The 23,279-nt window shown below is 41.0% G+C and overlaps 1 protein-coding gene and 1 long non-coding RNA gene across 5 annotated transcripts in view; one reads left to right on the top strand and one right to left on the bottom strand.

Annotated features, from left to right (window-relative positions):
- Positions 1-17,023, bottom strand: part of NUP133 (nucleoporin 133) — a 67,283-nt gene extending 50,260 nt beyond the window's left edge. For 2 of the 3 annotated variants that reach the window (XR_010149870.1, XM_054659941.2), the window contains exons 1-8: positions 16,636-16,953; positions 14,607-14,725; positions 10,605-10,708; positions 9,362-9,469; positions 8,290-8,424; positions 6,747-6,917; positions 4,510-4,665; positions 4,112-4,182 (exon numbers count right to left, since the gene is read on the bottom strand). Coding sequence is in view for 2 of the 3 variants with exons in the window: in XM_054659941.2 (XP_054515916.1) it covers positions 4,112-4,182; positions 4,510-4,665; positions 6,747-6,917; positions 8,290-8,424; positions 9,362-9,469; positions 10,605-10,708; positions 14,607-14,725; positions 16,636-16,817 (1,046 nt within the window). In the remaining variant the exon portion in view is untranslated. Of the gene's footprint in view, positions 1-4,111; positions 4,183-4,509; positions 4,666-6,746; positions 6,918-8,289; positions 8,425-9,361; positions 9,470-10,604; positions 10,709-14,606; positions 14,726-16,635 lie in introns of all 3 variants that reach the window. The other variant, XM_003308807.7, reaches the window with a different exon arrangement.
- LOC104004780 (uncharacterized) lies at positions 16,928-22,879 on the top strand. Of its 2 annotated transcripts, none has more exons than XR_677819.4 (3): positions 16,928-17,013; positions 18,693-18,809; positions 22,589-22,879. It is a non-coding gene; the product is annotated as an uncharacterized LOC104004780 (long non-coding RNA). The 2 variants fall into 2 exon arrangements; XR_001713220.3 differs by lacking the exon at positions 16,928-17,013 and adding an exon at positions 17,162-17,247.
- The last annotated feature ends 400 nt before the right edge of the window (positions 22,880-23,279 follow it).

Below are 23,279 nucleotides of genomic sequence, written 5' to 3'. Positions count from 1 at the left end.
CCAACACTTTGGGAAGCTGAGATAGGAGGATCATTTGAGCCCAAGAGTTCAAGACCAGCCTAGGCAACACTGTGAGACCATATATCTCTAAAATAAATTTAAAAGGCCAGGTGTGGTGTTTCACACCTGTAACCCCAGCACTTTGGGAGGCCGAGGTGGGCATATCACTTCAGGCCAGGAATTCGAGACCAGCCTGGCCAACATGGCAAAATCCCATCTCTACTAAAATACAAAAGTTAGCCCAGCATGGTGGCGTGTGCCTGTAATCTCAGGTACTCGGGAGGCTGAGGCATGAGAATCACTTGAACCTGCGATGCAGAGATTGCAGTGAGCCAAGCTCATACCACTGCACTCCAGCCCGGGCAACAGTGTGACTCTAACTCAAAAAAAAATAAAAATAATTTTAGGCCAGGCATAGTGGCTTATGTGTTTAATCCAAGCACTTTGGGAGAGGCTGAAGCAGGAGGATCACTTGAGCCCAGTAGTTCAAGACCACACAGGGCAACCCTGTCTCTAATGTTTAAAAATATACATATATATTTAAAATGCTTTTTAGCCATTGGTTATAGAAATTTCAAACTGCTATATATGTAAAAACAAACCATTTTGCATCTTAAAGCTTATTTGTTCCTTAAGTCTAGCAAACTTGTTGCTCCCAATAAATTAAATGGTTCCTATTTTAGCTCTTCTAAAACATCCAATACTACTACTAGCAACATTTTTTTTTTTTTTTTTTGAGGCGGAGTTTCGCTCTTGTTGCCCAGGCTGCAGTGCCGGGGCGTGATCTCGGCTCACTGCAATCTCCGCCTCCTGGGTTCAAGCAATTCTCCTGCCTCAGCCTCCCGAGTGGCTGGGATTACAGGCATGCGCCACCACACCTGGCTAATTTTTGTATTTTTAGTAGAGATGGGGTTTTTCCATGTTGGTCAGGCTGGTCTCAAAGTCCTGACCTCAGGTGATCCGCCCACCTCAGCCTCCCAAAGTGCTGGGATTATAGGCACGAGCCACTGCGCCCGGTCCTATTACTAGCAACTTTCATTCAAGTCTCAAAAATATCAAAAGGGTGGCAAAGCACCCTCTACTGACAACTAAAAATAAGAAACCAAGCAAGTAACTAAATGACATGACACTTCAAAGCAAGGAATCCTAGCACGGCTCATTTTCCTTCTTCACGGTTCTCTTCCCCCAGCTCCCCAAACTTTATCACTTCTGCTTGGACTCTTGAAAGGAATTCAAGAATATTGGTCCACGTTATTCTAAGTGAAGTAACTCAGGAATGGAAAACCAAATATCATATGTTCTCACCTATAAGTGGGAGCTAAGCTATGAGGACACAAAGACATAAGAATGATAATGGATTTTGGGGACCTGAAGGGGAAGGGTGGGAGGAGGGTAAGGTATAAAAGACTACATATTGGATACAGTGTACACTGCTCAGGTGACAGGTGCACTAAAATTTCAGAAATCACCACTAAAGAACTTACCCATGTAACCAAAAACCACCTGTACCCCAAAAACCATTGAAATAAAAATTAAAAAAAAAATCAACTTTAAAAAAAAGAATATTGGCCCAAACTTGTAACATGTTGGCAGTGTCTCTCTCTCCACAATGCCAGGCTGGCCTAGAATTCTTGGCCTCAAGTGATTCTCCTGCTTTACCAGTTAAGTTTTTATGTGAGTATATCCAAAGTAATGAAGTTAAGGTTAAAAAAAATTCCAAACTTTATATCTAAAATGAAGATATCTAAACTTTGTATTAGTAATCATCTAGTAAAATAATTTATTTATTTTTGTTTTATTGGTCTTAGAAAAAAGGTCTTTCTCTGTTGCCCAGGGTAGAGCGCAGTGGTGGGATCATAGCTCACTACAGCCCCAATCTCCTGGGCTCAAGTGATCCTCTCGCCTCAGCCTTCTGAATAGCTGGGACTATGGTACACACCATCATGCCCAGCTAATTTTTTATTTTTATTTGCGTGGAGATAGGGTCTCGTTTTGTTGCCCAGGTGATCTTGAACTGCTAGCTTCAAGCAATCCTCCTGTCTTGGCTTCCCAAAGTGCTGGGATTATATGCGTGAGCCACCCAGCCCAGCTACTCACTGAAATTATAAGCCCAGATTGTAGCTCTGCCCAAATGGACAACAAATCAGTAGGTGTGAATGACTATAAGGAAGACAGACACTATTCTTAAAATAAATAAACGGACCCATATGAGAAATTCTCTGTACAGTTCTGATCATGAGGCCTCAAGAACATAATAGAGTACTAACTGGATAATTTTGAGTACAGGTGGAGAGGAAGGTCCAGGAGGATAAGGGCTGCACCTCACAGGGACCCTGCTGGTCAGCATGACAACACTGGGGCAGAGGAGCCCTGGGTGGACCCTGCATAGCAATTCCTAAGCATGCTTCTCATTCTCAACCTCATGCCTCCAATTCAGAAAACTATGTGAAAAATGTCTGCATGGCCAGGCGTGGTGGCTGACACCTGTAATCCCACTACTTTGGGAGGCTGAGGTGGGCAGATCACGAGGTCAGGAGTTCAAGACCAGCCTGGCCAACATAGTGAAAACCTGTCTCTACTAAAAATACAAAAACTAGCCGGGAGTGGTGGCACCCACCTGTAGTCCCAGCTACTTGGGAGGCTGAGGTGGGAGAATCGCTTGAACCGGGAGGCAAAGGTTGCAGTGAGCCAAGACCATGCCATTGTACTCCAGCCTGGGTGACAGAGTGAGACTCACTCTCAAAAAAAAATAAAAAGAAAAAAGAAAAATGTCTGTATTATATGCCCATAGTGGGCTGTCCTAGCAGTAGTCCTACATTTCCAAAAGTCTGGTAAAGACAAAAACAGGTAAACTGTATTTAATTAAAACGCTTACAGAAATTAAATAAGTACTATTACTTTTACCTCTTTGATAGCTTTTATAAGGTTTTCAGAGACTGTAAAGGGGCCTACTAATAATAGTCTAAACAGTCCAAGAGAGAGAAAAATTACCCAAAGTGGTACAACTGCAATATCCCTCCAAGGAACACGTAGAATTTGTTCTACTAACCCAAAACGTGTAACAAGAACAGTAAAAATTACTCTAAAACTCATAAAAAATAGTCTTTAACTTCTGAGAAGTTGTCATCTGAAGGATTACTAGTTATATATTTGGATTCACTATGAGCAATGTTACTAATGGTTTTTAAGTTCCAGGTGACCTTGAGCATTAAAGTTAAATAGTAACATGGGATAATTAGCTTTATCAGACTAAACTAGGATCCTATGCACCACTCAGAGAGAGCACTGTTTCTAAGAGGAAATTTACTCTGAGTATGAACTATGATTAAGTTCTAATTTGTACTACCAAGACAAAGCCTTATCCCATCCTTAACTCAGCATAGCCACAAACATAGGCCTAAAGCTCCCTGAGCAACAGAAAGAGGGTGGGAAACATGTGCCTGATACCTCCAATGAGAGAAAGATCACAGCATGGGGCAGCCACAGCAGTGGGCAATGACAGGGTCTCAGGCATCTCTTGGCAGTGAAGAAGAGAAGCTCTAGCTGTAAGAGCAGAAAAGCTTTGTCTCTAATGAATGAGACACCAAGGTAAGAATATACTATTTAAGGCTGAAAAATGCCTCAATTTCCCAAATGAACTAACATCACTCGATAAACAAGAGCAAAACCATTCAGTAAGGCTTAATAGATAGCATGAGAAGACTCGCACTAAAAGAACAGGCTGGGCACGGTGGCTCACACCCGTAATCGCAGTACTTTGGGAAGCTGAGGCAGGAGGGTTGCTTGAGCCCAGGAGTTTCTCAAGACCAACCTGGGCAACATGGTAAGACCCTATCTCTACAAAAAAATTTTAAAAATCAGCCAGGTGTGGTGGCGCATGCTTGCAGTACCAGCTACTTGGAAGGCTGAGGCAGAAGGATCACTTCAGCCCAGGAGGTCATGGCTGCAGTGAGCTATCATGGTGCCACTGTATTCCAGCCCGGGTGATAGAGTGAGACCCTGTCTCCAAAGAAAGAGCAGACAGTGAGATTGCTCATCATTTTATTATAAACATCAACTTATTTTTTTCCAAACTCTTCTCTATGTTCTTTACGACAAATTAATTGCTTACCAGTTTTGCTTCAAGTCCAAATATCGAATGTTGACTCCTTCTTTAATAGCTTCATAGTTACTTTCAGATCCCTACATGAAAATATCAATAATGTAAGCTTCTCGAGTGCAGGAATGATTTATTTTCACCTTTATATCCCTAGTACCTAGTGAAGTGCTTCCCCCATAACTCAGTTGCTGAATAATGTATACATTAAAAAAAAAAATCGCTAAGCAAGTAAACCAATGCATTCCAATATTTCTGGAGATTGACTACCCCATTTCCACTTAATCTGATAACCATACACCATGTTGTTTATTACACTGAAATGTGTTGAAATAAATAAAACAATTAAGGGAACCAGCATTATCATACAACCATAAACATGAATTACAGAGATGAATATTATTGTTTCTTACCCAAATAGCATCGGTAATGTTTTCCTTCAGGGCTCTATTTATATCCCAACTGTATGCATGTTTTTCTGAAGAATCATCTAATTCCCATTTACTGATGTTTGAACTCGTCAGGCTATAAAAGCTTGATCTCTCTCTATCCCAGAGAACACTTGAAAGCTATTCAGAAAAGAAAAGGAAGTCAAATTCACAGATTAACTTCTAATGTTAAGGAACTATTGTTTTAAAAGTCAAATTTCACATATGTGATTAGTAATCCTAGCAGAATTCTTCATTTGGGATTTAAAGAAAGTAGTGATCCTGGGCCGGGTGTGGTGTCTTACCCCTGCAATCCTAGCAGTTTGGGAGGCCGAGACAGGTGGATTGCCTGAGCTCAGGAGTTCAAGACCACCCTGGGCAACATGGTGAAACTCCATCTCCACTAAAATACAAAAAAGTAGCCAGGTGTGGTGGCACGTGCCTGTAGTCCCAGCTACTCAGGAGACTGAGGCAGGAGAATCACTTGAACCCAGGAGGTGGAGGCTGCAGTGAGCCGAGATCGCACCATTGCACTCTAGCCTGGCGACAGAGTGAGATTCCATCTCCAAAACAAACAAACAAAAAAAACCAGAAAGGAGTGATCCTGAAATAGAGCTTGAGGGCAAGGTTGGATCTATAGGAAGAAGGATACAGGTGGAAGGCCCAAGAGGAGCAGAGCTGAAAGGTGGGAAAGTTACAGCGTCTTTGGAGAACAAGAAGTCATCCTGTTACATTGGAATGTAGATGACAAGTAGAAAAGAAGAAAAAATAAGGATTTTTTGAAAAATAATGAGGCCAGGCGTGGTGGCTCGTGCTTGTAATTCCAACACTTTGGGATACCAAGGAGGGAGGCTCATTTGAGCTCAGGAGCTTGAGACCAGCCTGGGCAAAATGCTGAGACCCTGTCTCTATTTTTAAAAATAAAAAATAATGAAAAATCAGGGACATATAGCAGAGAGTGTTGAATGTGAATTTGTAAGTGTAGCAAGCAAGGGAGATATTATCAATAGCTTCTGAACACAGAATTGTGTTTGAATGCATTTGGCAGAATGTATGTAGTCAGTCATGAAGAGGAGTGTTATTTTGCCTTTTCAGTATATACTTAATCATGAAGTATAGATATTCGGCTTTTTAAAGCTGGATATACATGACTGTTTTGTGTTAAAACTCATCACTGATAGGGCAGAAAGGCCAACAGTAAGTAAACTGAGCAGGTACCAGGAGCTTAGGTGAAATTCATCAAGAGTATAGGTTAGGGCATAACATCAAAAGCAGAAAGATGGGGATGGAAATGAGATTGGATAGAAGTTAAATCTACAGCACCTGGTAAATAACTTGTTTGCTATAGAAGGAGAGGGAGACACAAAAAATAACAAGGTTTTATACCTGGGTCACTGAAAAAAGGGATGGTGCTCTTAACAAAAATAAGTCAAAAGAGAAATGAGTTTTATAGGGTTAAGTGAGTAGCCAATAGGAGAGATGAAAGAATACAATAAATTTGTTTTTAAACATGTTAAGTTTAGGTTTAAAGAACATTCAAGGAAGCAGGTGATAATCATCTGAAACAAGAGGGAAAACAGCACAGTAAAAAGAGCATGTTCTTTAAATTCAGACAGGCCTGGGTATGATTCCCAGCTCTGCCACTCAGCAGTTACACACCTTCAGCCTTGTTGAGGGTGCTTCCTCATCTGTAAACTGGAGGGAAAGCGTGCTACCTTACAGGTTGTCACAATGATTACACAATATGAATATAACAACTATAGAGCACCGAGCAGCGAGTAGATGGTCCATAAATATTAGTTCCCATCATCTTCCCTTCACTATGCTAGAGTATGGGGCAGAGAAGTCCAGCCAACAGATCTAGATTTCAGTCATCCACACAGACAGCTGGAGGCATGAGAGTAGAGACACGCTTCTGGTTAAATCTAAAAAGTCAAATTAATCTTTAAGAAACACATTTTATATTTTACATAATAGTTTTAGTTCAAAAAATGTACTTGTGAGATAATCTGTCTGATTTAAAGATTTTAGTGTTACAAGTTATGGGAGAAGGTTAGTATGATCTCATTTCATCATAATAAAAATAGTTCACTAAAAAGACCAAAGGTTTTATTTCGCATAAGCTACTGTCCATATGGAGGAATACTAACTTCAGAGGATACTTTCAACTTATTGATTTAACTAAGAAATAAGCTTGTAAAATAGTTATTTTATAAACTTACTGTGAGATCACTACTAGGAGATAAAATTCCAAAAAGAGAAGAAACTTTTCGACCAATTCCTGAAAGCATGCCTTGCCCCTGAGGCAGGATATGCTGATGAATCTTTCCTGAGCTCTCAGGTATCAACCGAATTAGTTGGCTTCCTGACGAAGACAAAATAAAACTTCCTCCCTGTGAAAAAATATTATGAGGTTAGTTCAGTTTAGCATCGAATGCTAAGATAAAATGAAAAATTCTTTGATACAGAGAAAAATCATTGTAATTGAAATAAATCTAAAAGAATACAAAATAGAACGTTGTTATTTTATTAAAGTAATATATTTCAGAATCCATTCAGTTAATATTATTAATCCTACATAGAAAAACTCTCATAAGAAAAAAACTGGCCAGGCATGGTGGCTCACACCTCTAATCCAGCACTTTGGGAGCCCAAGGCGGGGTGAAACCCCGTCTCTATTAAAAATACAAAAATTAGCTGGGCGTGGCGGTGCGCACCTGTAATCCCAGCCACTTGGGAGGCAGAGGCACAAGAATTGCTTGAACCCAGGAGGCAGAGCTTGCAGTGAGCTGAGATTGCGCCACTGCACTCCAGCCTGGGTGACAGAGTAAAACTGTGTCTCGAAAAAAGAAAAAAAAAAAAATTTTGTAGCAGAAAAAAATTGCATATTTTTTAAATTCTGATTTTTAAACTACAAGTTCATCATATTTCAGATTCAACAAATTAGGTTATCAGATTTTATTTATTTATATTTTTTGTTTGCTATTTTATTTTTTTAGAGACAGGGTCTCGCTCTGTCACTCAGGCAGAAGTGCAGTGGTGAGATCATAGTTCACTGCAGCCTCAATCTCCTGGGCTCAGGAGATCCTCTTGCCTCAGCCTCCTGAGCAGCTGGGACTACAGGCACACACCACTATGCCCAGATAATTTTTAAATTTTTTTGTAGAGACAAAGCTTTGTTTTGTGGCGCAGGCTAGTCTTGAACTCCTGGCCTCAGGCAATCCTTCCGCTTCAGCCATTCAAAGTGGTGAGACTGCAGGCATGAGCCACCATGCTCAGCCAGATTTTGTTTCTTTGTGAACCTACAAAGAAGATAATGCAAGCCATTCTTTATAGTGTCTGACAGTTTTTAAGCCACTCTTATAAAATGTTTCTAAAAGAAATTCATATCACAAGCTACTATCTGAAATTGATATTTTGGAGTCCTGTGAGAAGAGCCTCCCTTGTCTAACTGTTCAAATCATAGATCCTTACATTCTTCTCTTCCTTGTCTCTTTTTGATCCCTCCCTGGCCTCTATAGTCTCTTTAAAACCCCACATTTTTAGTCATCAAATCTCATTTCCATGGCTGGGGTGCAGTGGCTCATGCTTGTAATCCCAGTACTTTGGGAAGCCAAAGCAGGAGTTATTGCTTGAGCCCAGGAGTTTGAGAATTGCCTGGGCAACATAAGGAGATCCCACCTCTATTTAAAAATAAAAACAAAAATGTATTTCCAAGCCAAATCACAGCTTTCCAATAAATATAAAGGAATATCCGTGGTATACCTGCACTGCTGTTAGGAAACTGTAAGTCTTATCACCTCCCGAATCTACAAAAGTCTCTGTGTAGGTATCTTCACCAGCAAGGCTTGGCCAATAGCGGATAGATCCTTCTCTGGTGGCAACCATGACAGCAACAGCCTCAAAACAAGATCACAACAATCAGAAATCACAATAAAAGAGGAACCCAAAAACCAGCAGTCTGATGGCACTGATATAAAGAAACAGGACAATTTACTATTTGATCAAGAAAAATCAGAAATAAGAACTCACCAGTGTTTTGGTTTGCATTTTTCTAATGGATAATGATGCTGAACATCTCTTCATGTGCTTATTTGCCATCCTTATATCCTCACTAAGTGTCTGTTCAAGTCCTAGCCCCTATTTTTAAACTGCATTGTTTTCTTATCAAGTTTAGAATTTAAAAAAATATTCTGGATACAAGTCCTTTGCTGGATACATGATTTGCAAATTCTTCTTACTCTGTAACTTGTCTCTTCATTTTCTTGTCTTTGGCAAAGCAACGCTTTAAATTTTTATTTTATTTTAATTTTATTATTAATTTTATCAAACTTTTCTTTTATGGATCATGCTTTTGGTGATTTCCAAGAACTCTGTCTAATCTCAGGTCATGATGATTTTCTTCTGTTTTCTTCTAAAAGTTTTACTGTTTTACATTTAGATCTATGACCCATTTCAAATTAATCTTGGTAACGAGGTATGAGGTTTAAGGGAAAATTCAATACAATACAATACAAATTGGTCATTTGTAATTTTAAAATTACAAATGTTCCTACACTATGCATTGATACAGAGAAAAATCATCGTCAAAAACCATCCTTTCTGAATTGCTTTTGCACCTTCATCAAAGATCAAATGGGTGCCTTTATGTGGATCTATAACTGTATTCTCTATTCTGTTACACTGACCTATGTGTGTAGCTCTCTTTGCCAATACCACAATGTCTTGATTTCTATAGGTTTATAGTTATGTCTCAAAATCAAAGAGGATGATTCCTCTAACTTTAGGATGTCCTTGTTGTAAAAAGTTTATTTAAATAAGCTTTTAAGTCACCTACCTGAGTAGAATGTGCTTCACCTGAGGGAGCAGAGTAAGAAAGAGCCACTAAGTCGGCACTCCAGTGGAAATCACTAGGTGGCAGCTGAAGTTCTTTGCAAACCGATAACTGTAGAACAAACCCAAACAGAAAATCTTTCACATCAAATCCAGTATTTTGAAGATGCATCTGATTTCCCTTCTCTGCATATTTTAGATTCTGACTCACTGCTGGAAACACCATTCTACAAATATTCTTTCTTCTCACATCTCCTTTTAATCAGGCTTTCAGTAATTTTAAAACAAAGTATCTTAAGAGATATTGAATCATGAAAACTTAAAGCTAGACCAAACTCTGAAGAACAACTATCCTAACCTCTTCCCAGGCTAGAAAAGTCCAGTTAAGAGAAGGCTAAGTAAGGTTAAGATGAGTGCTTAGGCTTCCTATGGAACTTTCCCAATCTACTCTTGATTTGTTCATCTGACATTTAAAATTAGCATGACTGAAGAGTAATTATACCAAGTTACCTAGGAAACAATTTCTTAGACTCTCAGCCAAATATCAGGATCCTTCAGCTAACTCAGTATGTCCCCAGGAATTCTCCCTCACCTATTACTCCTAACCACATACACCCTTTTCTAGGCAGCAGTAACACAGAGTTCAGCAGAAGCGAAGAGTTGAGGTAAGCAGGAGCCCTGAGTTCCAACGGAACATGGCCAAGGAAGTAATGACTGGTAGAAGAGAGTAGTGTATCTAAGCTGTAACAAACAGAAAAAGGTTGCTGAGGATACGTTACTAGACATGCAAATGATAACCCACTGTTGGAAGTGGACAAGTGAAAAGTTTAACTAGCAACTGGTATCATATTTTCTTATTTTATTAAGCATCATTCAGTAGGTTCAACAAAACATAGTTCTATCTTCTCAGAAATATGCAAACTCAAAGTTCATTTGCTTATGTGGATAGCATTTAGTCTGATACTTCATTAGGCAGATGGATTAGCATTATATTCATTGGAAATTTCAATGACTCTAATTTTATTAAAGGTAAACAACACAGATCTTCAAAAGGGGGAAACTTTTTTCCCAATACACAAATGTGTATGCATGCTCATTATTTCGCATCACTATGAAAATGCAAACTCTTAATGCCTAAGTAGTTTCATACTGACTATCCTCCAACTGTAAAAAAATTAGGGTAAAAATGAAAAGTCAATTGGCATTCCTCTCCTCTATCTCGTTCCAGCTCTCTAAAGAGCCATTACCTTAGTAATAGGTGACAGAGCAATCTTCCAAATAATGAGCTTCTCTTTGCACACCAGACAAGCCCATCCACCTTCATCTATGTTAATGGTCAGCTGGTCATCGACTAAAGGAAAAAATGAGGTGGGTGATTATCTTATAGTATAAATCTTTATTACCACATGCTTTATCAAAAAAAAGTAATTGGCACACTCAGAAACGACTACCTCACAACAAATACTTTTGAATATTCCAAAATTATCAACACCAAAAACAATAGATCTATTAACTCTGATAACCAACTTTAGAAATATATCTAACGCCTGTAATCCCAGCACTTTGGGAGGCCGAGGTGGGAGGATCATGAGGTCAGGAGATCGAGACCATCCTGGCTAACATGGTGAAACTCCATCTCTACTAAAACTACAAAAAAAATTAGCTGGGTGTGGTGGCATGTGCCTGTAGTCCCAGCTACTTGGGAGGCTGAGGCAGGGGAATTGCTTGAACCTGGGAGGTGGAGGTTCCAGTGAGCCGAGATCGTGCCACTGCACTCCAGCCTGGGCAACAGAGCCAGACTCCATCTCAAAAAAAAAAAGAAAGAAAGAAAAAAGGAATATATCTAAAGGCAAAAAGTGTATTTGGGACATTTAATATTCCTTAATTTTTTGTTACAACAGACCAGATAGCTTATTTCCTATAAGACATATTTAGGCCGGGCACAGTGGCTCATGCTTATAAATCCCAATATTTTGGGAGGCCACCCTGGGAGGACTGCTTGAGGCCAGCCTGGGCAACATAGTGAGACCCTCTCTCTTAAAAAAAAAAAAAAAAAAAAAGCCAGCCTTGGCAGTGCACTTCCCAGCTACTAGGGTGACTGAGGCACAGGAGAACCACTTGAGCCCAGGAGATTGAAGCTGCAGTAAACCATGATCACATCACTCCCACCTGGTCAAGAGAGCAAGACTCCATATCAAAAAATAAGTAAGCAGAAACAACAAAAAAGAGGCCAGGCAGGGTGGCTCACGCCTGTAATCCCAGTACTTTGGGAGGCCGAGGTGGGTGGATCATGAGGTCAGGAGTTCGAGACCAGCCTGGCCAACATGATGAAACCCCATCTCTACCAAAAATAGAAAAAAAAATTAGCCGGGCATGGTGGCCTGCACCTGTAATCCTAGCTACTCGGGAGGCTGAGGCAGGAGAATTACTTGAACCTGGGAGGCAGAGGTTGCATTGAGCCGAGATCGCGCCACTGCACTCCAGCCTGGGCAACAGAGCAAGACTCTGTCTCAAAACAAACAAACAAAAAAGAAATATTTAGCAACATTTATAATTTTATCGATAAAGTAACACAAATAACAAACTCATTAACTATATAAAACATTTCAAGGAAAACAATGTGCTTTTGGAGGACCAAAAGCACATAATTTTCAAATAAGAGCTCCTTAAAGGAATGATAAATTATTTATTATATGGAGACAAAGAGTTACGTTCTCTATTAAGTGACAAAACTAAATTAGCTTATGTCTTAAGTATTGGTGGTAAACCTCCACAAATGTGTTAACAGCCCTGGAAATTTTATTAAGTTGAGCTTTGCTCTTTACTTACAGAAAGGTAGAAGGGTGAAGTAAAAGGCATAGATAATGTACAAGCAAAAATATCAAACCAAGCCCAGGCTAAGTGAGGCTTTTTGCTCAACTGAACTATCTGCTCAGTAATTTTCTTTTTCTTGAAAGCACTACAACTCCAGATCCTCGACTGATGTGCCTTTAAGGGCTGACTTAACAGTAGTTGGCAGGTTTCTAAGTGGGGAAGAGTTCTTGAAGTTGACACACCTCTTTGTTTTATATATCCTAATTTCTAGGGACTCTCTGAATTTCTAGATTTGGGGCTGTGTTATTTAATCTAGTCTGTTAAAATATGAGTAGTACATTAAAAGGTTTAAATGTAATTTAAACTGAAATTTTTAGAGGGGAAAAATATACACATATATACAATATATATATACATTTATTTATTTAAAACAGAACAATGTATAGAAAGGTTAGTTGTTGTCTGAAAACAACTATCCCTAAAGCTCCCAAGGACCTACAGGCAACATGTGCCAAGTTCCAGCTGATGAGATATATTCCTTCTTCTAAAACAGAGTAATTTCAGCATTTTTTTTTTTACTGTTATTAACAGTTATACAGTAAATAGAGTTATTCACAGTATAATACATTTTACATCACAATACACCCATATACAATTTAAGTAAAACGAACAAAATTTACTAAACATATGAGATGCATTCTATTTCTTCTTTTTTTAAATGCTGGTCAAGAACCGCTAAATTTTGGTCACCCCTACAATTTGAAAAATACTGTTCCAGAAAAATCACAAAGATCTAGAATTCAAGCCTTAATAAAAATGACTTCAGCAGATATTAAGGCTGCTCTGAACTTTGCTCTTCCAGTGTCATCCAACTGCTCATCTTTAAAGTTGCCTTTCTAAGCTTGTGTTGATTGTATCTGTCAAAATTCCACACTAATTCTCCACCAACAGACTCTTCTAAAGGTACACCACAACAATGGTAACGTCATAAATTTGTGCACACAGCCTCTGGGATGCTACATAGGATCCAGAAATGGAGGTAGGACTTGATTTTACTGTATTATTAAACCCAATAACATGAGGTGCCAGTTTTGGGGTTTAACGGGAAACTTCACAAACCTGATCAACTCTATAAACAGGACTGAATTTTGCATATACAGTATTTCCCCCTTTTATCTGCAGTTTCAAATACCTGTGGTCAATCGTAGTCTGAAAATATTAAATGGAAAATTCAAATGAACAATTCCTAAGTTGTAAATTGCATGCTGTTCTGAGTAAAGTGATAAAAATCTCATACTGTCCTGCCTAAAGGTTGTGAATCAACCCTTTGTGCAGCATATCTATACTGTATACCCCAAGCTTGTCCAACCCACGGCCCAGGGACACGTGTGACCCAGGACAGCTTTGAATGCGGTCCAACACAAGTTTGTAAACTTTCTTAAAACATGATGAGATTTACACACAGACCTTTTTATCATTTATTTTTAGCTCATCAGCTATTGTAAGTGTATTTTATGTGTGGCCTAAGACAATTCTTCTTCCAAGTGGCCCAGGGAAGCCAAAAGATTGGACACCCCTGAGACTATCCAGCTGTTTGTCACTTAGTAGCTGTCTCAGTTACCAGATGAACTGTCGCAGTAATGCAATGCTTATATTCTCATTTTAGTTAATGACCCCAAACGAAGTACAAGAGTAGTGCTGCTGGTATATTGTTATAATTGTTCTACTTTATTATTACTGTTGTTCATCTTTACTGTGCCTAATTTATAAACTAAAGTTTATCATAGGTGTGTATGTATTAAAAAAACACAGTATATATAAGGTTTAGTACTATACAAGGTTTCAGGCATCCACTGGGGATCCTGGAAGATATCCCCCAAAGATAATGGGGGACTACTGTACAGTACCTAAAACCATTAAAGACTTAATTTGATTGTGTTCAAATGAACTCATTCTCCTTCTCGAATGTATTATACATCTCAATTACAGTAAAAAAAAAAAAAAAAAAAAACAACAAACTAAGACAGGTGGCCAGATGTGGTGGCTCACGCCTGTAATCCCAGCACTTCGGGAGGCCAAGGAGGGCAGATCACCTGAGGTCAGGAGTTCAAGACCAGCCTGGCCAACATGGTGAAACCCTGTCTCTACTAAAAATACAAAAAATTAGCTGGGCGTGGTGGCTCACACCTATAATCCCAGCTACTTGGGCGGCTGAGGCAGGAAACTCGCTTGAACCTGGGAGGTGGTGGTTGCAGTGAGCTGAGATCACACCACTGCACTCCAGCCTGGGTGAAAATAAAAAAACACTAGACAGGCCACCCATCTCTCACCATTTACGTAAAGGTATACTAGAGAAAACATAAATTTAATCTCTATGCCACATCTAGGCTCCATTTTAAACTGCTAATACAGGTAAATGGAAAGATGACACCTACCTTCAGCCAATGTTAGGGCTTCCATGACTTTAACAGGAAGAGAAGATCCAAACGTTTTCACATCATAGTTCACAGACTCAGTTATGGAGTGGTGTGGGAACATTCGTGTTGGTGTTCCCCTAAAGAAAAGAGTCTATATTACCTTACTTGTAACTTAAAATTCTCCATTATCCTAATTTTTTATGTATATATTTTCACAATAAGGAGTTCTTTGAAAAAAATTAACACTGGCTCATATTTACCATGTAATTAAATGTAATATTTTTCATGTAAAAAAAAACAAAACAGGATTTAGGAAAACTTGGCTTCAATCCCATAGACTCTAGTATTGAAATGCATGCCTATATTCACTTAAACTCCTTATAATTCTGCCTCCTTAGCTGTGAAATAAGGCTTAACTAGACCAGTGTTTTTTTTTTTTCAAACACCGGGTCATTTTGCAGATCTCAACATTTTTGAAAGACGGAATATAAAACATCAGCTTTTACCATATGTTGTGGTCAAATACATTTTATAAATATTGGCTTAGATGAGATTTAAGCTCATCTGGCTTTAGGGGTTTAAGAGTCCACCAGACCTGGCCGGAGCAGTGGCTCATGTCTATAATCTCAGCACTTTGGGAGGCCGAAGCGGAAAGATTGCTTGAGACCAGGAGTTCAAGACCAGCCTGGGGAACGTGGCAAGACCTTGTCTCTACAAAAAAAATTTTAAATTAGCCGGGCATCGTGGCACCAGCCTGTAGCCTGGGCGACAGAGAGTGAGACCCTGTCTCTTAAAAAAAAAAAAAAAAAAAAAAAAAAAACTATCAGATCTGTATAACCAAGCAAGAAATCGAACAGGTTACGAGCATCAGCTGTTACATGGTCTTCAACAGCAGATTTCACAGTAAAAACTTTATTTCTTGCTCACCCTCTTAACATTTAGAATATTGTAAAGTCACCAGAATAAAAGTTATTCTATGTCTTATGACGAGAATTAAATGAGAAGATGCACATACAGAAGGGCTAAGGGCTTTGTTTCCTGACAGAGGATAACAAAGGTTTTTCTTCAAATGATCACAAGAAGAGATTTAAATAAAACAACACACAGTAAATAAAGTATGCTTTTATTCTCCAACTTTTCGCAAAAGGAATAGAAAACACTGACAAGATCAGCACTTTGAAAAGAACTTTTCAAAATATGCCAAAAAAAGTCAAAGATACGGTGTATTCTTTCAAAACCACTTCTCCTTTAAAGTACTGAAAAATTTTACAGATAAATTTTAACCATAATTTCAAGACACAATACTTTGTGTTTCCTGCAGGGAAAAATTCATTTTTTATAGATGAATTCAGAGAAAACTATGCAGAAACACTAAAGTTTTAGGTTAATTATGAACACGGTGTGTGTTGGGGGTGGGGAGGGGTGTGTGTGTGTGATGATTTTACTGGTGCTCCAAACGAGCAGTTTTAGTAACTAAACTACCACAGTACTCTCAGCTCACTTATGTAAAGCCTTTTCCTTATAATTTACCTAGAAAGTTAAATTCCGTAGCTAGAAACCCTTTAATTACCAATCATCAGATATTAATGTCAGTTGGTATGTTAGGCATTAAACAATGATCTTTCAGGGTTGCAGGTCCTCATTATCACCATCACCTTACATCTGCATCGTGGCAATTCATAATAACTCCTCTGGCTCAGGTGAGATATATTATCGCCATTTCACAGATGAAGAAAATCACGAGTGACTTACACCAGATCACACGGGTAGTAGGTGGGAAGTGGGTAACCACTGATGCAAATCCAGTTTGTACTTCACTTCTGCACAAAGGTATCCACGAAAAATGCAAAGTGGGGAATCAACTGATCAACTGATAATCAAAACGAAGCAGATACTACCTGCAGCAGTGGAAAAGGTCTACTTTCCAATACTGTGGCATTCTATTCCGCCGCCCCGGTTCCAAAGGCTTCTAAAGACAATAACCTATCCGGCCCACTGCGGCCCGTGAGCCTGTTGGTTGCCAGACCCAACCAGGGAGATCACTTACCGCGAGCTTAGCGAGCTACGCCGGCCGACCGGCGAGAAGAGCACTGGGGAGCTGACTGCAGACCCCAGGGGCAGACCCTTCCTGCTAGCCGTCCGGGGCGTGGAGCCGGACCCGAGTCCGGCCAGCGGGCCCCTTCGGGACCCGGTACCCGGGGTCCGCGGAGAAGGGGCGGCTGGGAACATGACTCCAAGGAGCAGCGACTAGGACAGCGAGGGATCTGGCCCTCAGGTTGCAGCGTGGCCTGCGCGCGGAACTTAAACACCTAAGGGAAAAGATGGCGCGCGATGATGACGTCAAACGCAATGGCTCCCGCGGGTTGTGGTCGGAGCGCTGGCGGGGGCGTGATCGTGACGTTAAGGGCGGTGCCCAGTCAGCGAGGTAGGTCGGGAAGGCAGCCGGTGGCCCCAGATCTAGAACCGCTGCAGTGCCGAGCTTCCAGGGACGTGAAGCCGGAAAGCCAGGCGCCCTTCTTGACTGCGCCTAGGTGGAACTGGCCCTCCAGCAGCTTGAACGTAGCCTCTTTTCACACTGGTAGTTCCTGAGCCTCTTGTGAAATGAAAGATGTTCCTCAGTCCAAGCTGAGGACGGAGAAAAGCCGTAAAGCTGACACTGGTATCGCACTGTGATATTTGTTGTTTTCTAGGTTTGCCATTTTCCCATTCAACTTTGCGCAGTCTCATCCACGCTGATGACGCCACAAATCCGTGTCTCTAACCTGGATCCAGCTCAAAACCCCCAGACCCCTATCATTCAGCTCCCTAGGGGACAATTTCAGCTGGAAGTCCTGCGAACTCCTCACAATCCACTTATGAAAAGCGCATTCATGTTTTCCTTTAGGACCCCTCTCCTACCACCATCTCTGTTCCAGCTTGGTAAAACTGGCCAGTTGTCCAAGGCAAAGAGAAGAGCTCTATCTGCAGTCATCCCTCACACCTACCTCCACCCTAAGATCATGGTATACGTTGTAAGGTCCTACGTGTCTGTACTAGATCACACATTTGCACTGCCTCTGCCCTGGTTCTGGTACTTACCTTTCCCTCAACCACTGCGTAGCCTCTTTTCTGCCAGCGGGAGGGAGTGGGGGAGATGGGGAGAGGGTTCCTTACCTGTGTCTAGTCTTCCTCCACTCTATCTTCTCACTGCCAACACAATGAATTAAGGCAAACCTAATGCTGCTCTTGGGCCTGTAAATGCTTCAGTGGCTGACCATTGCCAGTAGGTTATTTGCTAAGCTCCTTTGCAAGGTCCTATGTGATCTAAGGCAGGTTGGCTTTTCCGTCCGTGTTGTACTTCCAGCACTTCCCACTTGCACTCCACATTCCGAGAACTTAAAAACCCAAATCTCCCTCCAGTGCCCATGTCCATGTTTCTTTCACCTGGAATGCACTCCCTGCCTTGTTGGTCCAGAAGGCGCCTACCTTCCGCATCAAGTCAGTTCTGTGCTGCCTTCTCAGTGAAACCTTCCACAGGATTACGTCCCCCTTATCCGTTGTCCTCTCTGCTCCTGTGTGTAGACTGTATTTTTATCCTGCATAATAGTTTGTTTTCATAATTGTCTGTCAAGTACTTCTTTTAAATGTCTTGACAGCGGGAGCAGTGACTTTGTTACCTTTGTGGCACACAGTAACAGACACATAGTAGACTTTCATTCAACATGTGTTGAAATAAGGGAATGGTTAAGTAAACATTGACGTATCCACATGTGGGAGACCACAGTGTGGGTGTCAGTTGTTGACATTCCCCTGGGAAGCCAGTCATCTATCTATGCACCAGTGGCATCTGAGCAGTCATCTTGCCAAGGTTACATAGGCTAGCTGCTTTACTCCTTCTCCCACCTGGGTGTCTAACCCAACTTGGCAGCTCGTTGAGTCTTATAGCTCTGAGAGCCCAGTGCATTTCCTCCCTGTTTCATTCTTACAAGGAGGGGTGTGAAATAGGCAATAGAGAGTATTAATAGTTGTGTCTGAGAGGATTGGTGGGATCAATTTTATTCTTGTGCTTTGTTGGACTGGTTAGTGGTTTCCCCAGCATCCTAATGTAAAAGCTGTTGTTTGCAGGAGCTAGAATGACTTGTCAGCCACCTTTGAGCAAGAACTTGCCTGGAGTCCAAATGTATGGCTATTGAAGGATAGTAAGCAGACAGCACTAAAAGTCATCCATTCGTTATGGATTTAGTGAGTACCTACCATGTGCCAGGCTATGTGATAATTGCTAAGGCTTATAACTAAACAAAGCCCATGGGTCCTACCCTCATGGAGATTACAGACCAATGAGAAAGACAGACACTGAAAAAATGAACACAAATATCCAGCTACAAGCTGAGATGTGTACTATGAAATAAAAGAGCAAAGTGTATGAGAGAGAATCACTGGGGCTACCTATTTTTGGATGGAGGTCTATAAAGGCCTCTGGGAGAAAAGGACATTTAACCTGAGACATGAAGCATGAGAGAATAGGAGGAAGAATGTTTCAGGCAGAGGATCCTTGGCCAAAGGTCCTGAAGCAGCAAAGGACTTGGTGCATTCTAGGAACTTTATTTATTCTTATTTTACTTTATGATTTTTCTAGAGATTGGGTCTTACTCTGTTGCCCAGGCTGGAGTGCAGTGGCGTGATCAAAGCTCACCACATCCTTAACCTTCTGGGCTTCAGTGATCCTCCTGCCTCAGCCTCTGAGTTGGGACCATGGGCATGTACCACCACACCTGCCTATTTTTAATTTATATATATATTTTTAGAAATGGGGTCTCACGGCCAGGCACAGTGGCTCACGTCTCTAATCCCGGCACCTTGCAAGGCTAAGGTGTGGGAGGATGGCTTGAGGCCAGTAGTTCAAGACCAGCCCCTGGGCAACATAGCAAGACCCTGTCTCCCCAAGAAATTTTATTTTAAATTCTAAAAAAATACAATTAAAAAATGGTGTCTTGCTATATTTCCCAGGCTGGTCTCAAACTCCGGGCCTTAAGTGATCCTCAAGCCTCAGCCTCCTGAGTAGCTGGGATTAGAGCCAGAGACTTTAAACAAACAAATCAACCTGAAAGACTAAAAGTAAAGGGAATTGGAGAAATAAGGAGAGACCATGAAGGGCTTTGTAGGCTCTGTCAAATAAGATCCTAGAGAAGGCCAGGCGTGGTGGCTCACACCTGTAATTCCAGCACTTTGGGAGGCCCAGGCAGGTGGATTGCCTGAGGTCAGGAGTTCAAGACCAGTTTGGCTAACATGATGAAACCCCGTCTCTACTAAAAATACAAAAAAATTAGCTGGGCATGGTGGTGTGTGCCTGTAATCCTAGCTACGTGGGAGGCTGAGGCTGGGGAATTGCTTGAGCCAGGAAGGTGGAGGTTGCAGTGAGCTGTGATGGCGCCACTGCCCTCCAGCCTGGGTGACAGAGCAAGAAATGCAAATCAAAACCACAATGAGATATCATCTCACACCAGTGAGAATGGAGATCATTAAAAAATCAGGAAACAACAGGTGCTGGAGAGGATGTGGAGAAATGGGAACACTTTTACACTGTTGGTGGGACTGTAAACTAGTTCAAACATTGTGGAAGTCAGTGTGGCGATTCCTCTGGGATCTAGAACTAGAAATACCATTTGACCCAGCCATCCCATTACTGGGTATATACCCAAAGGAATATAAATCATGCTGCTATAAAGACACGTGCACACGTATGTTTATTGTGGCACTACTCACAATAGCAAAGACTTGGAACCAACCCAAATGTCCAACAATGATAGACTGGATTAAGAAAATGTGGCACATATACACCATGGAATACTATGCAGCCATAAAAAAGGATGAGTTCATGTCCTTTGTAGGGACTTGGATGAAACTGGAAACCATCATTCTCAGCAAACTATCGCAAGGACAAAAAACCAAACACCGCGTGTCCTCACTCATAGGTGGGAATTGAACAATGAGAACACTTGGACACAGGAAGGGGAACATCACACACCAGGGCCTGTTGTGGGGTGGGGGGAGGGGAGAGGGATAGCATTAGGAGATATACCTAATGTAAATGACGAGTTAATGGGTGCAGCACACCAACATGGCACATGTATACATATGTAACAAACCTGCACGTTGTGCACCTGTACCCTAGAACTTAAAGTATAATTATATATATATATATATATATATATATATATATATATATATCTCAAGACTGTCTCAAAAAAAAAAAAAGAAAAAAATCATAGAGAAAACAGATGGTACCCTCAAGCTAGGTAGTTAAAAGAATTTAATAAAGGAATGTTAGAGGCTGGGGGTGGTGGCTCACACCTGTAATCCCAGCACTTTGGGAGGCCAATGAGGGCAGATCACCTGAGGTCAGGAGTTTGAGACCAGCCTGGCCAACATGGCGAAATCCTGTCTCTACTAAAAATACAAAAATTAGCCAGGTGTGGTGGTGCGCATCTGTAGTCCCAGCTACTTGGGAGGCTGAGGCAGGAGAATCACTTGAACCTGGGAGGCAGAGGTTGCAGTGAGCTGATATTGTGCCGCTGTACTCCAGCCTGAGTGACAGAGCGAGACTCCATCTCAAAAAGTAAATAGGCTGGGTGCAGTGGCTAACGCCCGTAATCCCAGCACATTGGGAGACTGAGGCGGGTGGATCACAAGGTCAGGAGTTCAAGACCAGCCTCACCAACATGGTGAAACCCTGTCTCTACTAAAAATACAAAAATTAGCCAGGCACAGTGGCTCACGTCTGTAATCCTAGCACTTTGGGAGGCCGAGGTGGGCAGATCACGAGGTCAGGAGTTCGAGACCAGCCTGGCCAATATGGTGACACCCCATCTCTACTAAAAATACAAAACGTAGCCGGGCGTGGTGGCGCGTGCCTGTAGTCCCAGCCACTCGGGAGGCTGAGGCAGAAGAATCACTTGAATCCAGGAGGTGGAGGTTGCAGTGAGCTGAGATTGCACCACTGCACTCCAGCCTGGGCCACAGAGTGAGACTCCGTCTCCAAAAAAAAAAAAAAAAGAAAGAAAAAAATACAAAAATTAGCTGGGCATGGTGGGTGCACGCCTGTAATCCCAGCTACACAGGAGGCTGAGGCAGGAGAATCGCTTGAACCCAGGAGGCAGAGGTTGCAGTGAGCCGAGATTGGCCACTGCACTCCAGCCTGGGCAACACGGCAGAAAAAAAATAAATAAAATAGTAGCAGTTCATATTGAAAAGGCTATGGGGAAACAAGCACTGCTTACATATCTATCTGGTGGGACTGTAAAAGTACAATCTTTTAAGAGGACAATTTCTATTAAAAAGCCTTATAATTACTTGGCAATTTCACCTTAGAAATTTATGTGAAAAAGTCAAATAACAAAGACAGTATTGTTTATAATAATGAAGGAGGTAGAAAGTAACATAGATGGCCAACTATAGATTTATAGTGCATCCACATTATGGAAAACCGAAAAAAAATACAAAGGTCCTGAGTCTGAAAAAAAAAGCATTATGAAAAGCTATATTTAAAAGAATACATATGGATGTGAGTAATGAACACTTAACAATGTAGGAAAATATTCATGCAAATTTTCTAAAAAGCAGTTTGGTTAAAAATAGTATGTGCAGAGAATTAGGTCAAAGTTGCAGTTACGTAAGATGCGGAAGTCTAGAGATCTAAGGTACAGCATAAGGATTATAGTTAACAACATTGTATTATATGCTGAAAATTTGCCGAGAGGAGATTTTATAGACTCTTTCCTCAAAAAAACCCAAAAAAGGTAACTATGGAAGATGAAGGATAGGATAATTTGCTTGACTGTAGTTTACTGTGCATATACATATCAAGATCATGTACACCTTAAATATATAGAATAAAAAATAGTGTGTGCAGTGATACGGTTCAGGACCTACCACCCCAAAATGTGGCACCTTGGCATTTGAGAACACAGTAGAAGCAGGAAGATCATTCTCTGACCTTCTTCCACCCTTCTCCCCTAAAACAGGTCTTAAGACCCTCATTTGAGAGATGCCTTCCCTGTACCTGGAGGAAAGAAACATCCTTATCTCTGAAGACACAGGGCCACAGAGAAGAGTCTGAACAAACAGGCTTTACCAATTTCCCCCAGTTGTTACCGTTAGATCAGACCTTTGTCCAGTCATACCTTTCCACAAGTTGTCCACTCATCAACCCTAAGCATAAAAATGCACAAGTTTCCCTGTTTGTTTGGGTCTTCATTTCCAAGGGCTCCTATGTCATGTTAAACTTTTAAATAAATTTGCATGCTTTTCTCTTGTGAATCTGGTTTTTGTTATAAGGGCCTTAGCCATGAACCTAAGATGGTAAGGGTTTCTTTTCCCCTACATGCAATATAAGCGGATTTAAATTTTATTAAAATAAATAGAAAAATACCTCCCCAGTGTAGACATGTGTGTATGTGTGAGGCGCCCAGGCAACTTGTGGTTCCACCTGGAGACGAGCCTCTCCTCTGTACGTCCTTCCCAAAATATCACCTTTGCAGTTAAGATCAAGCTTTGATTTATGTGGGACTAACTAACAACTGCAGTCGACAATAGGAAAGCAGCCAGAATGATTCCCTGCCGACGTGGTGGAATTATTAGACTCCCATTCTCACAGCATGGTAATTAAAGTGTTAAAATGGAGAGGCACAGGAACAAGGAAGAACGCATCCAGAA

The sequence above is a fragment of the Pan troglodytes genome, chromosome 1 (assembly GCF_028858775.2).
Source record: "Pan troglodytes isolate AG18354 chromosome 1, NHGRI_mPanTro3-v2.0_pri, whole genome shotgun sequence".
Taxonomy (NCBI): Eukaryota; Metazoa; Chordata; class Mammalia; order Primates; family Hominidae; genus Pan; species Pan troglodytes.
The sequence above is the reverse complement of the archived record's forward strand: the minus strand, read 5'-3'. Positions and strand labels throughout refer to the sequence as shown.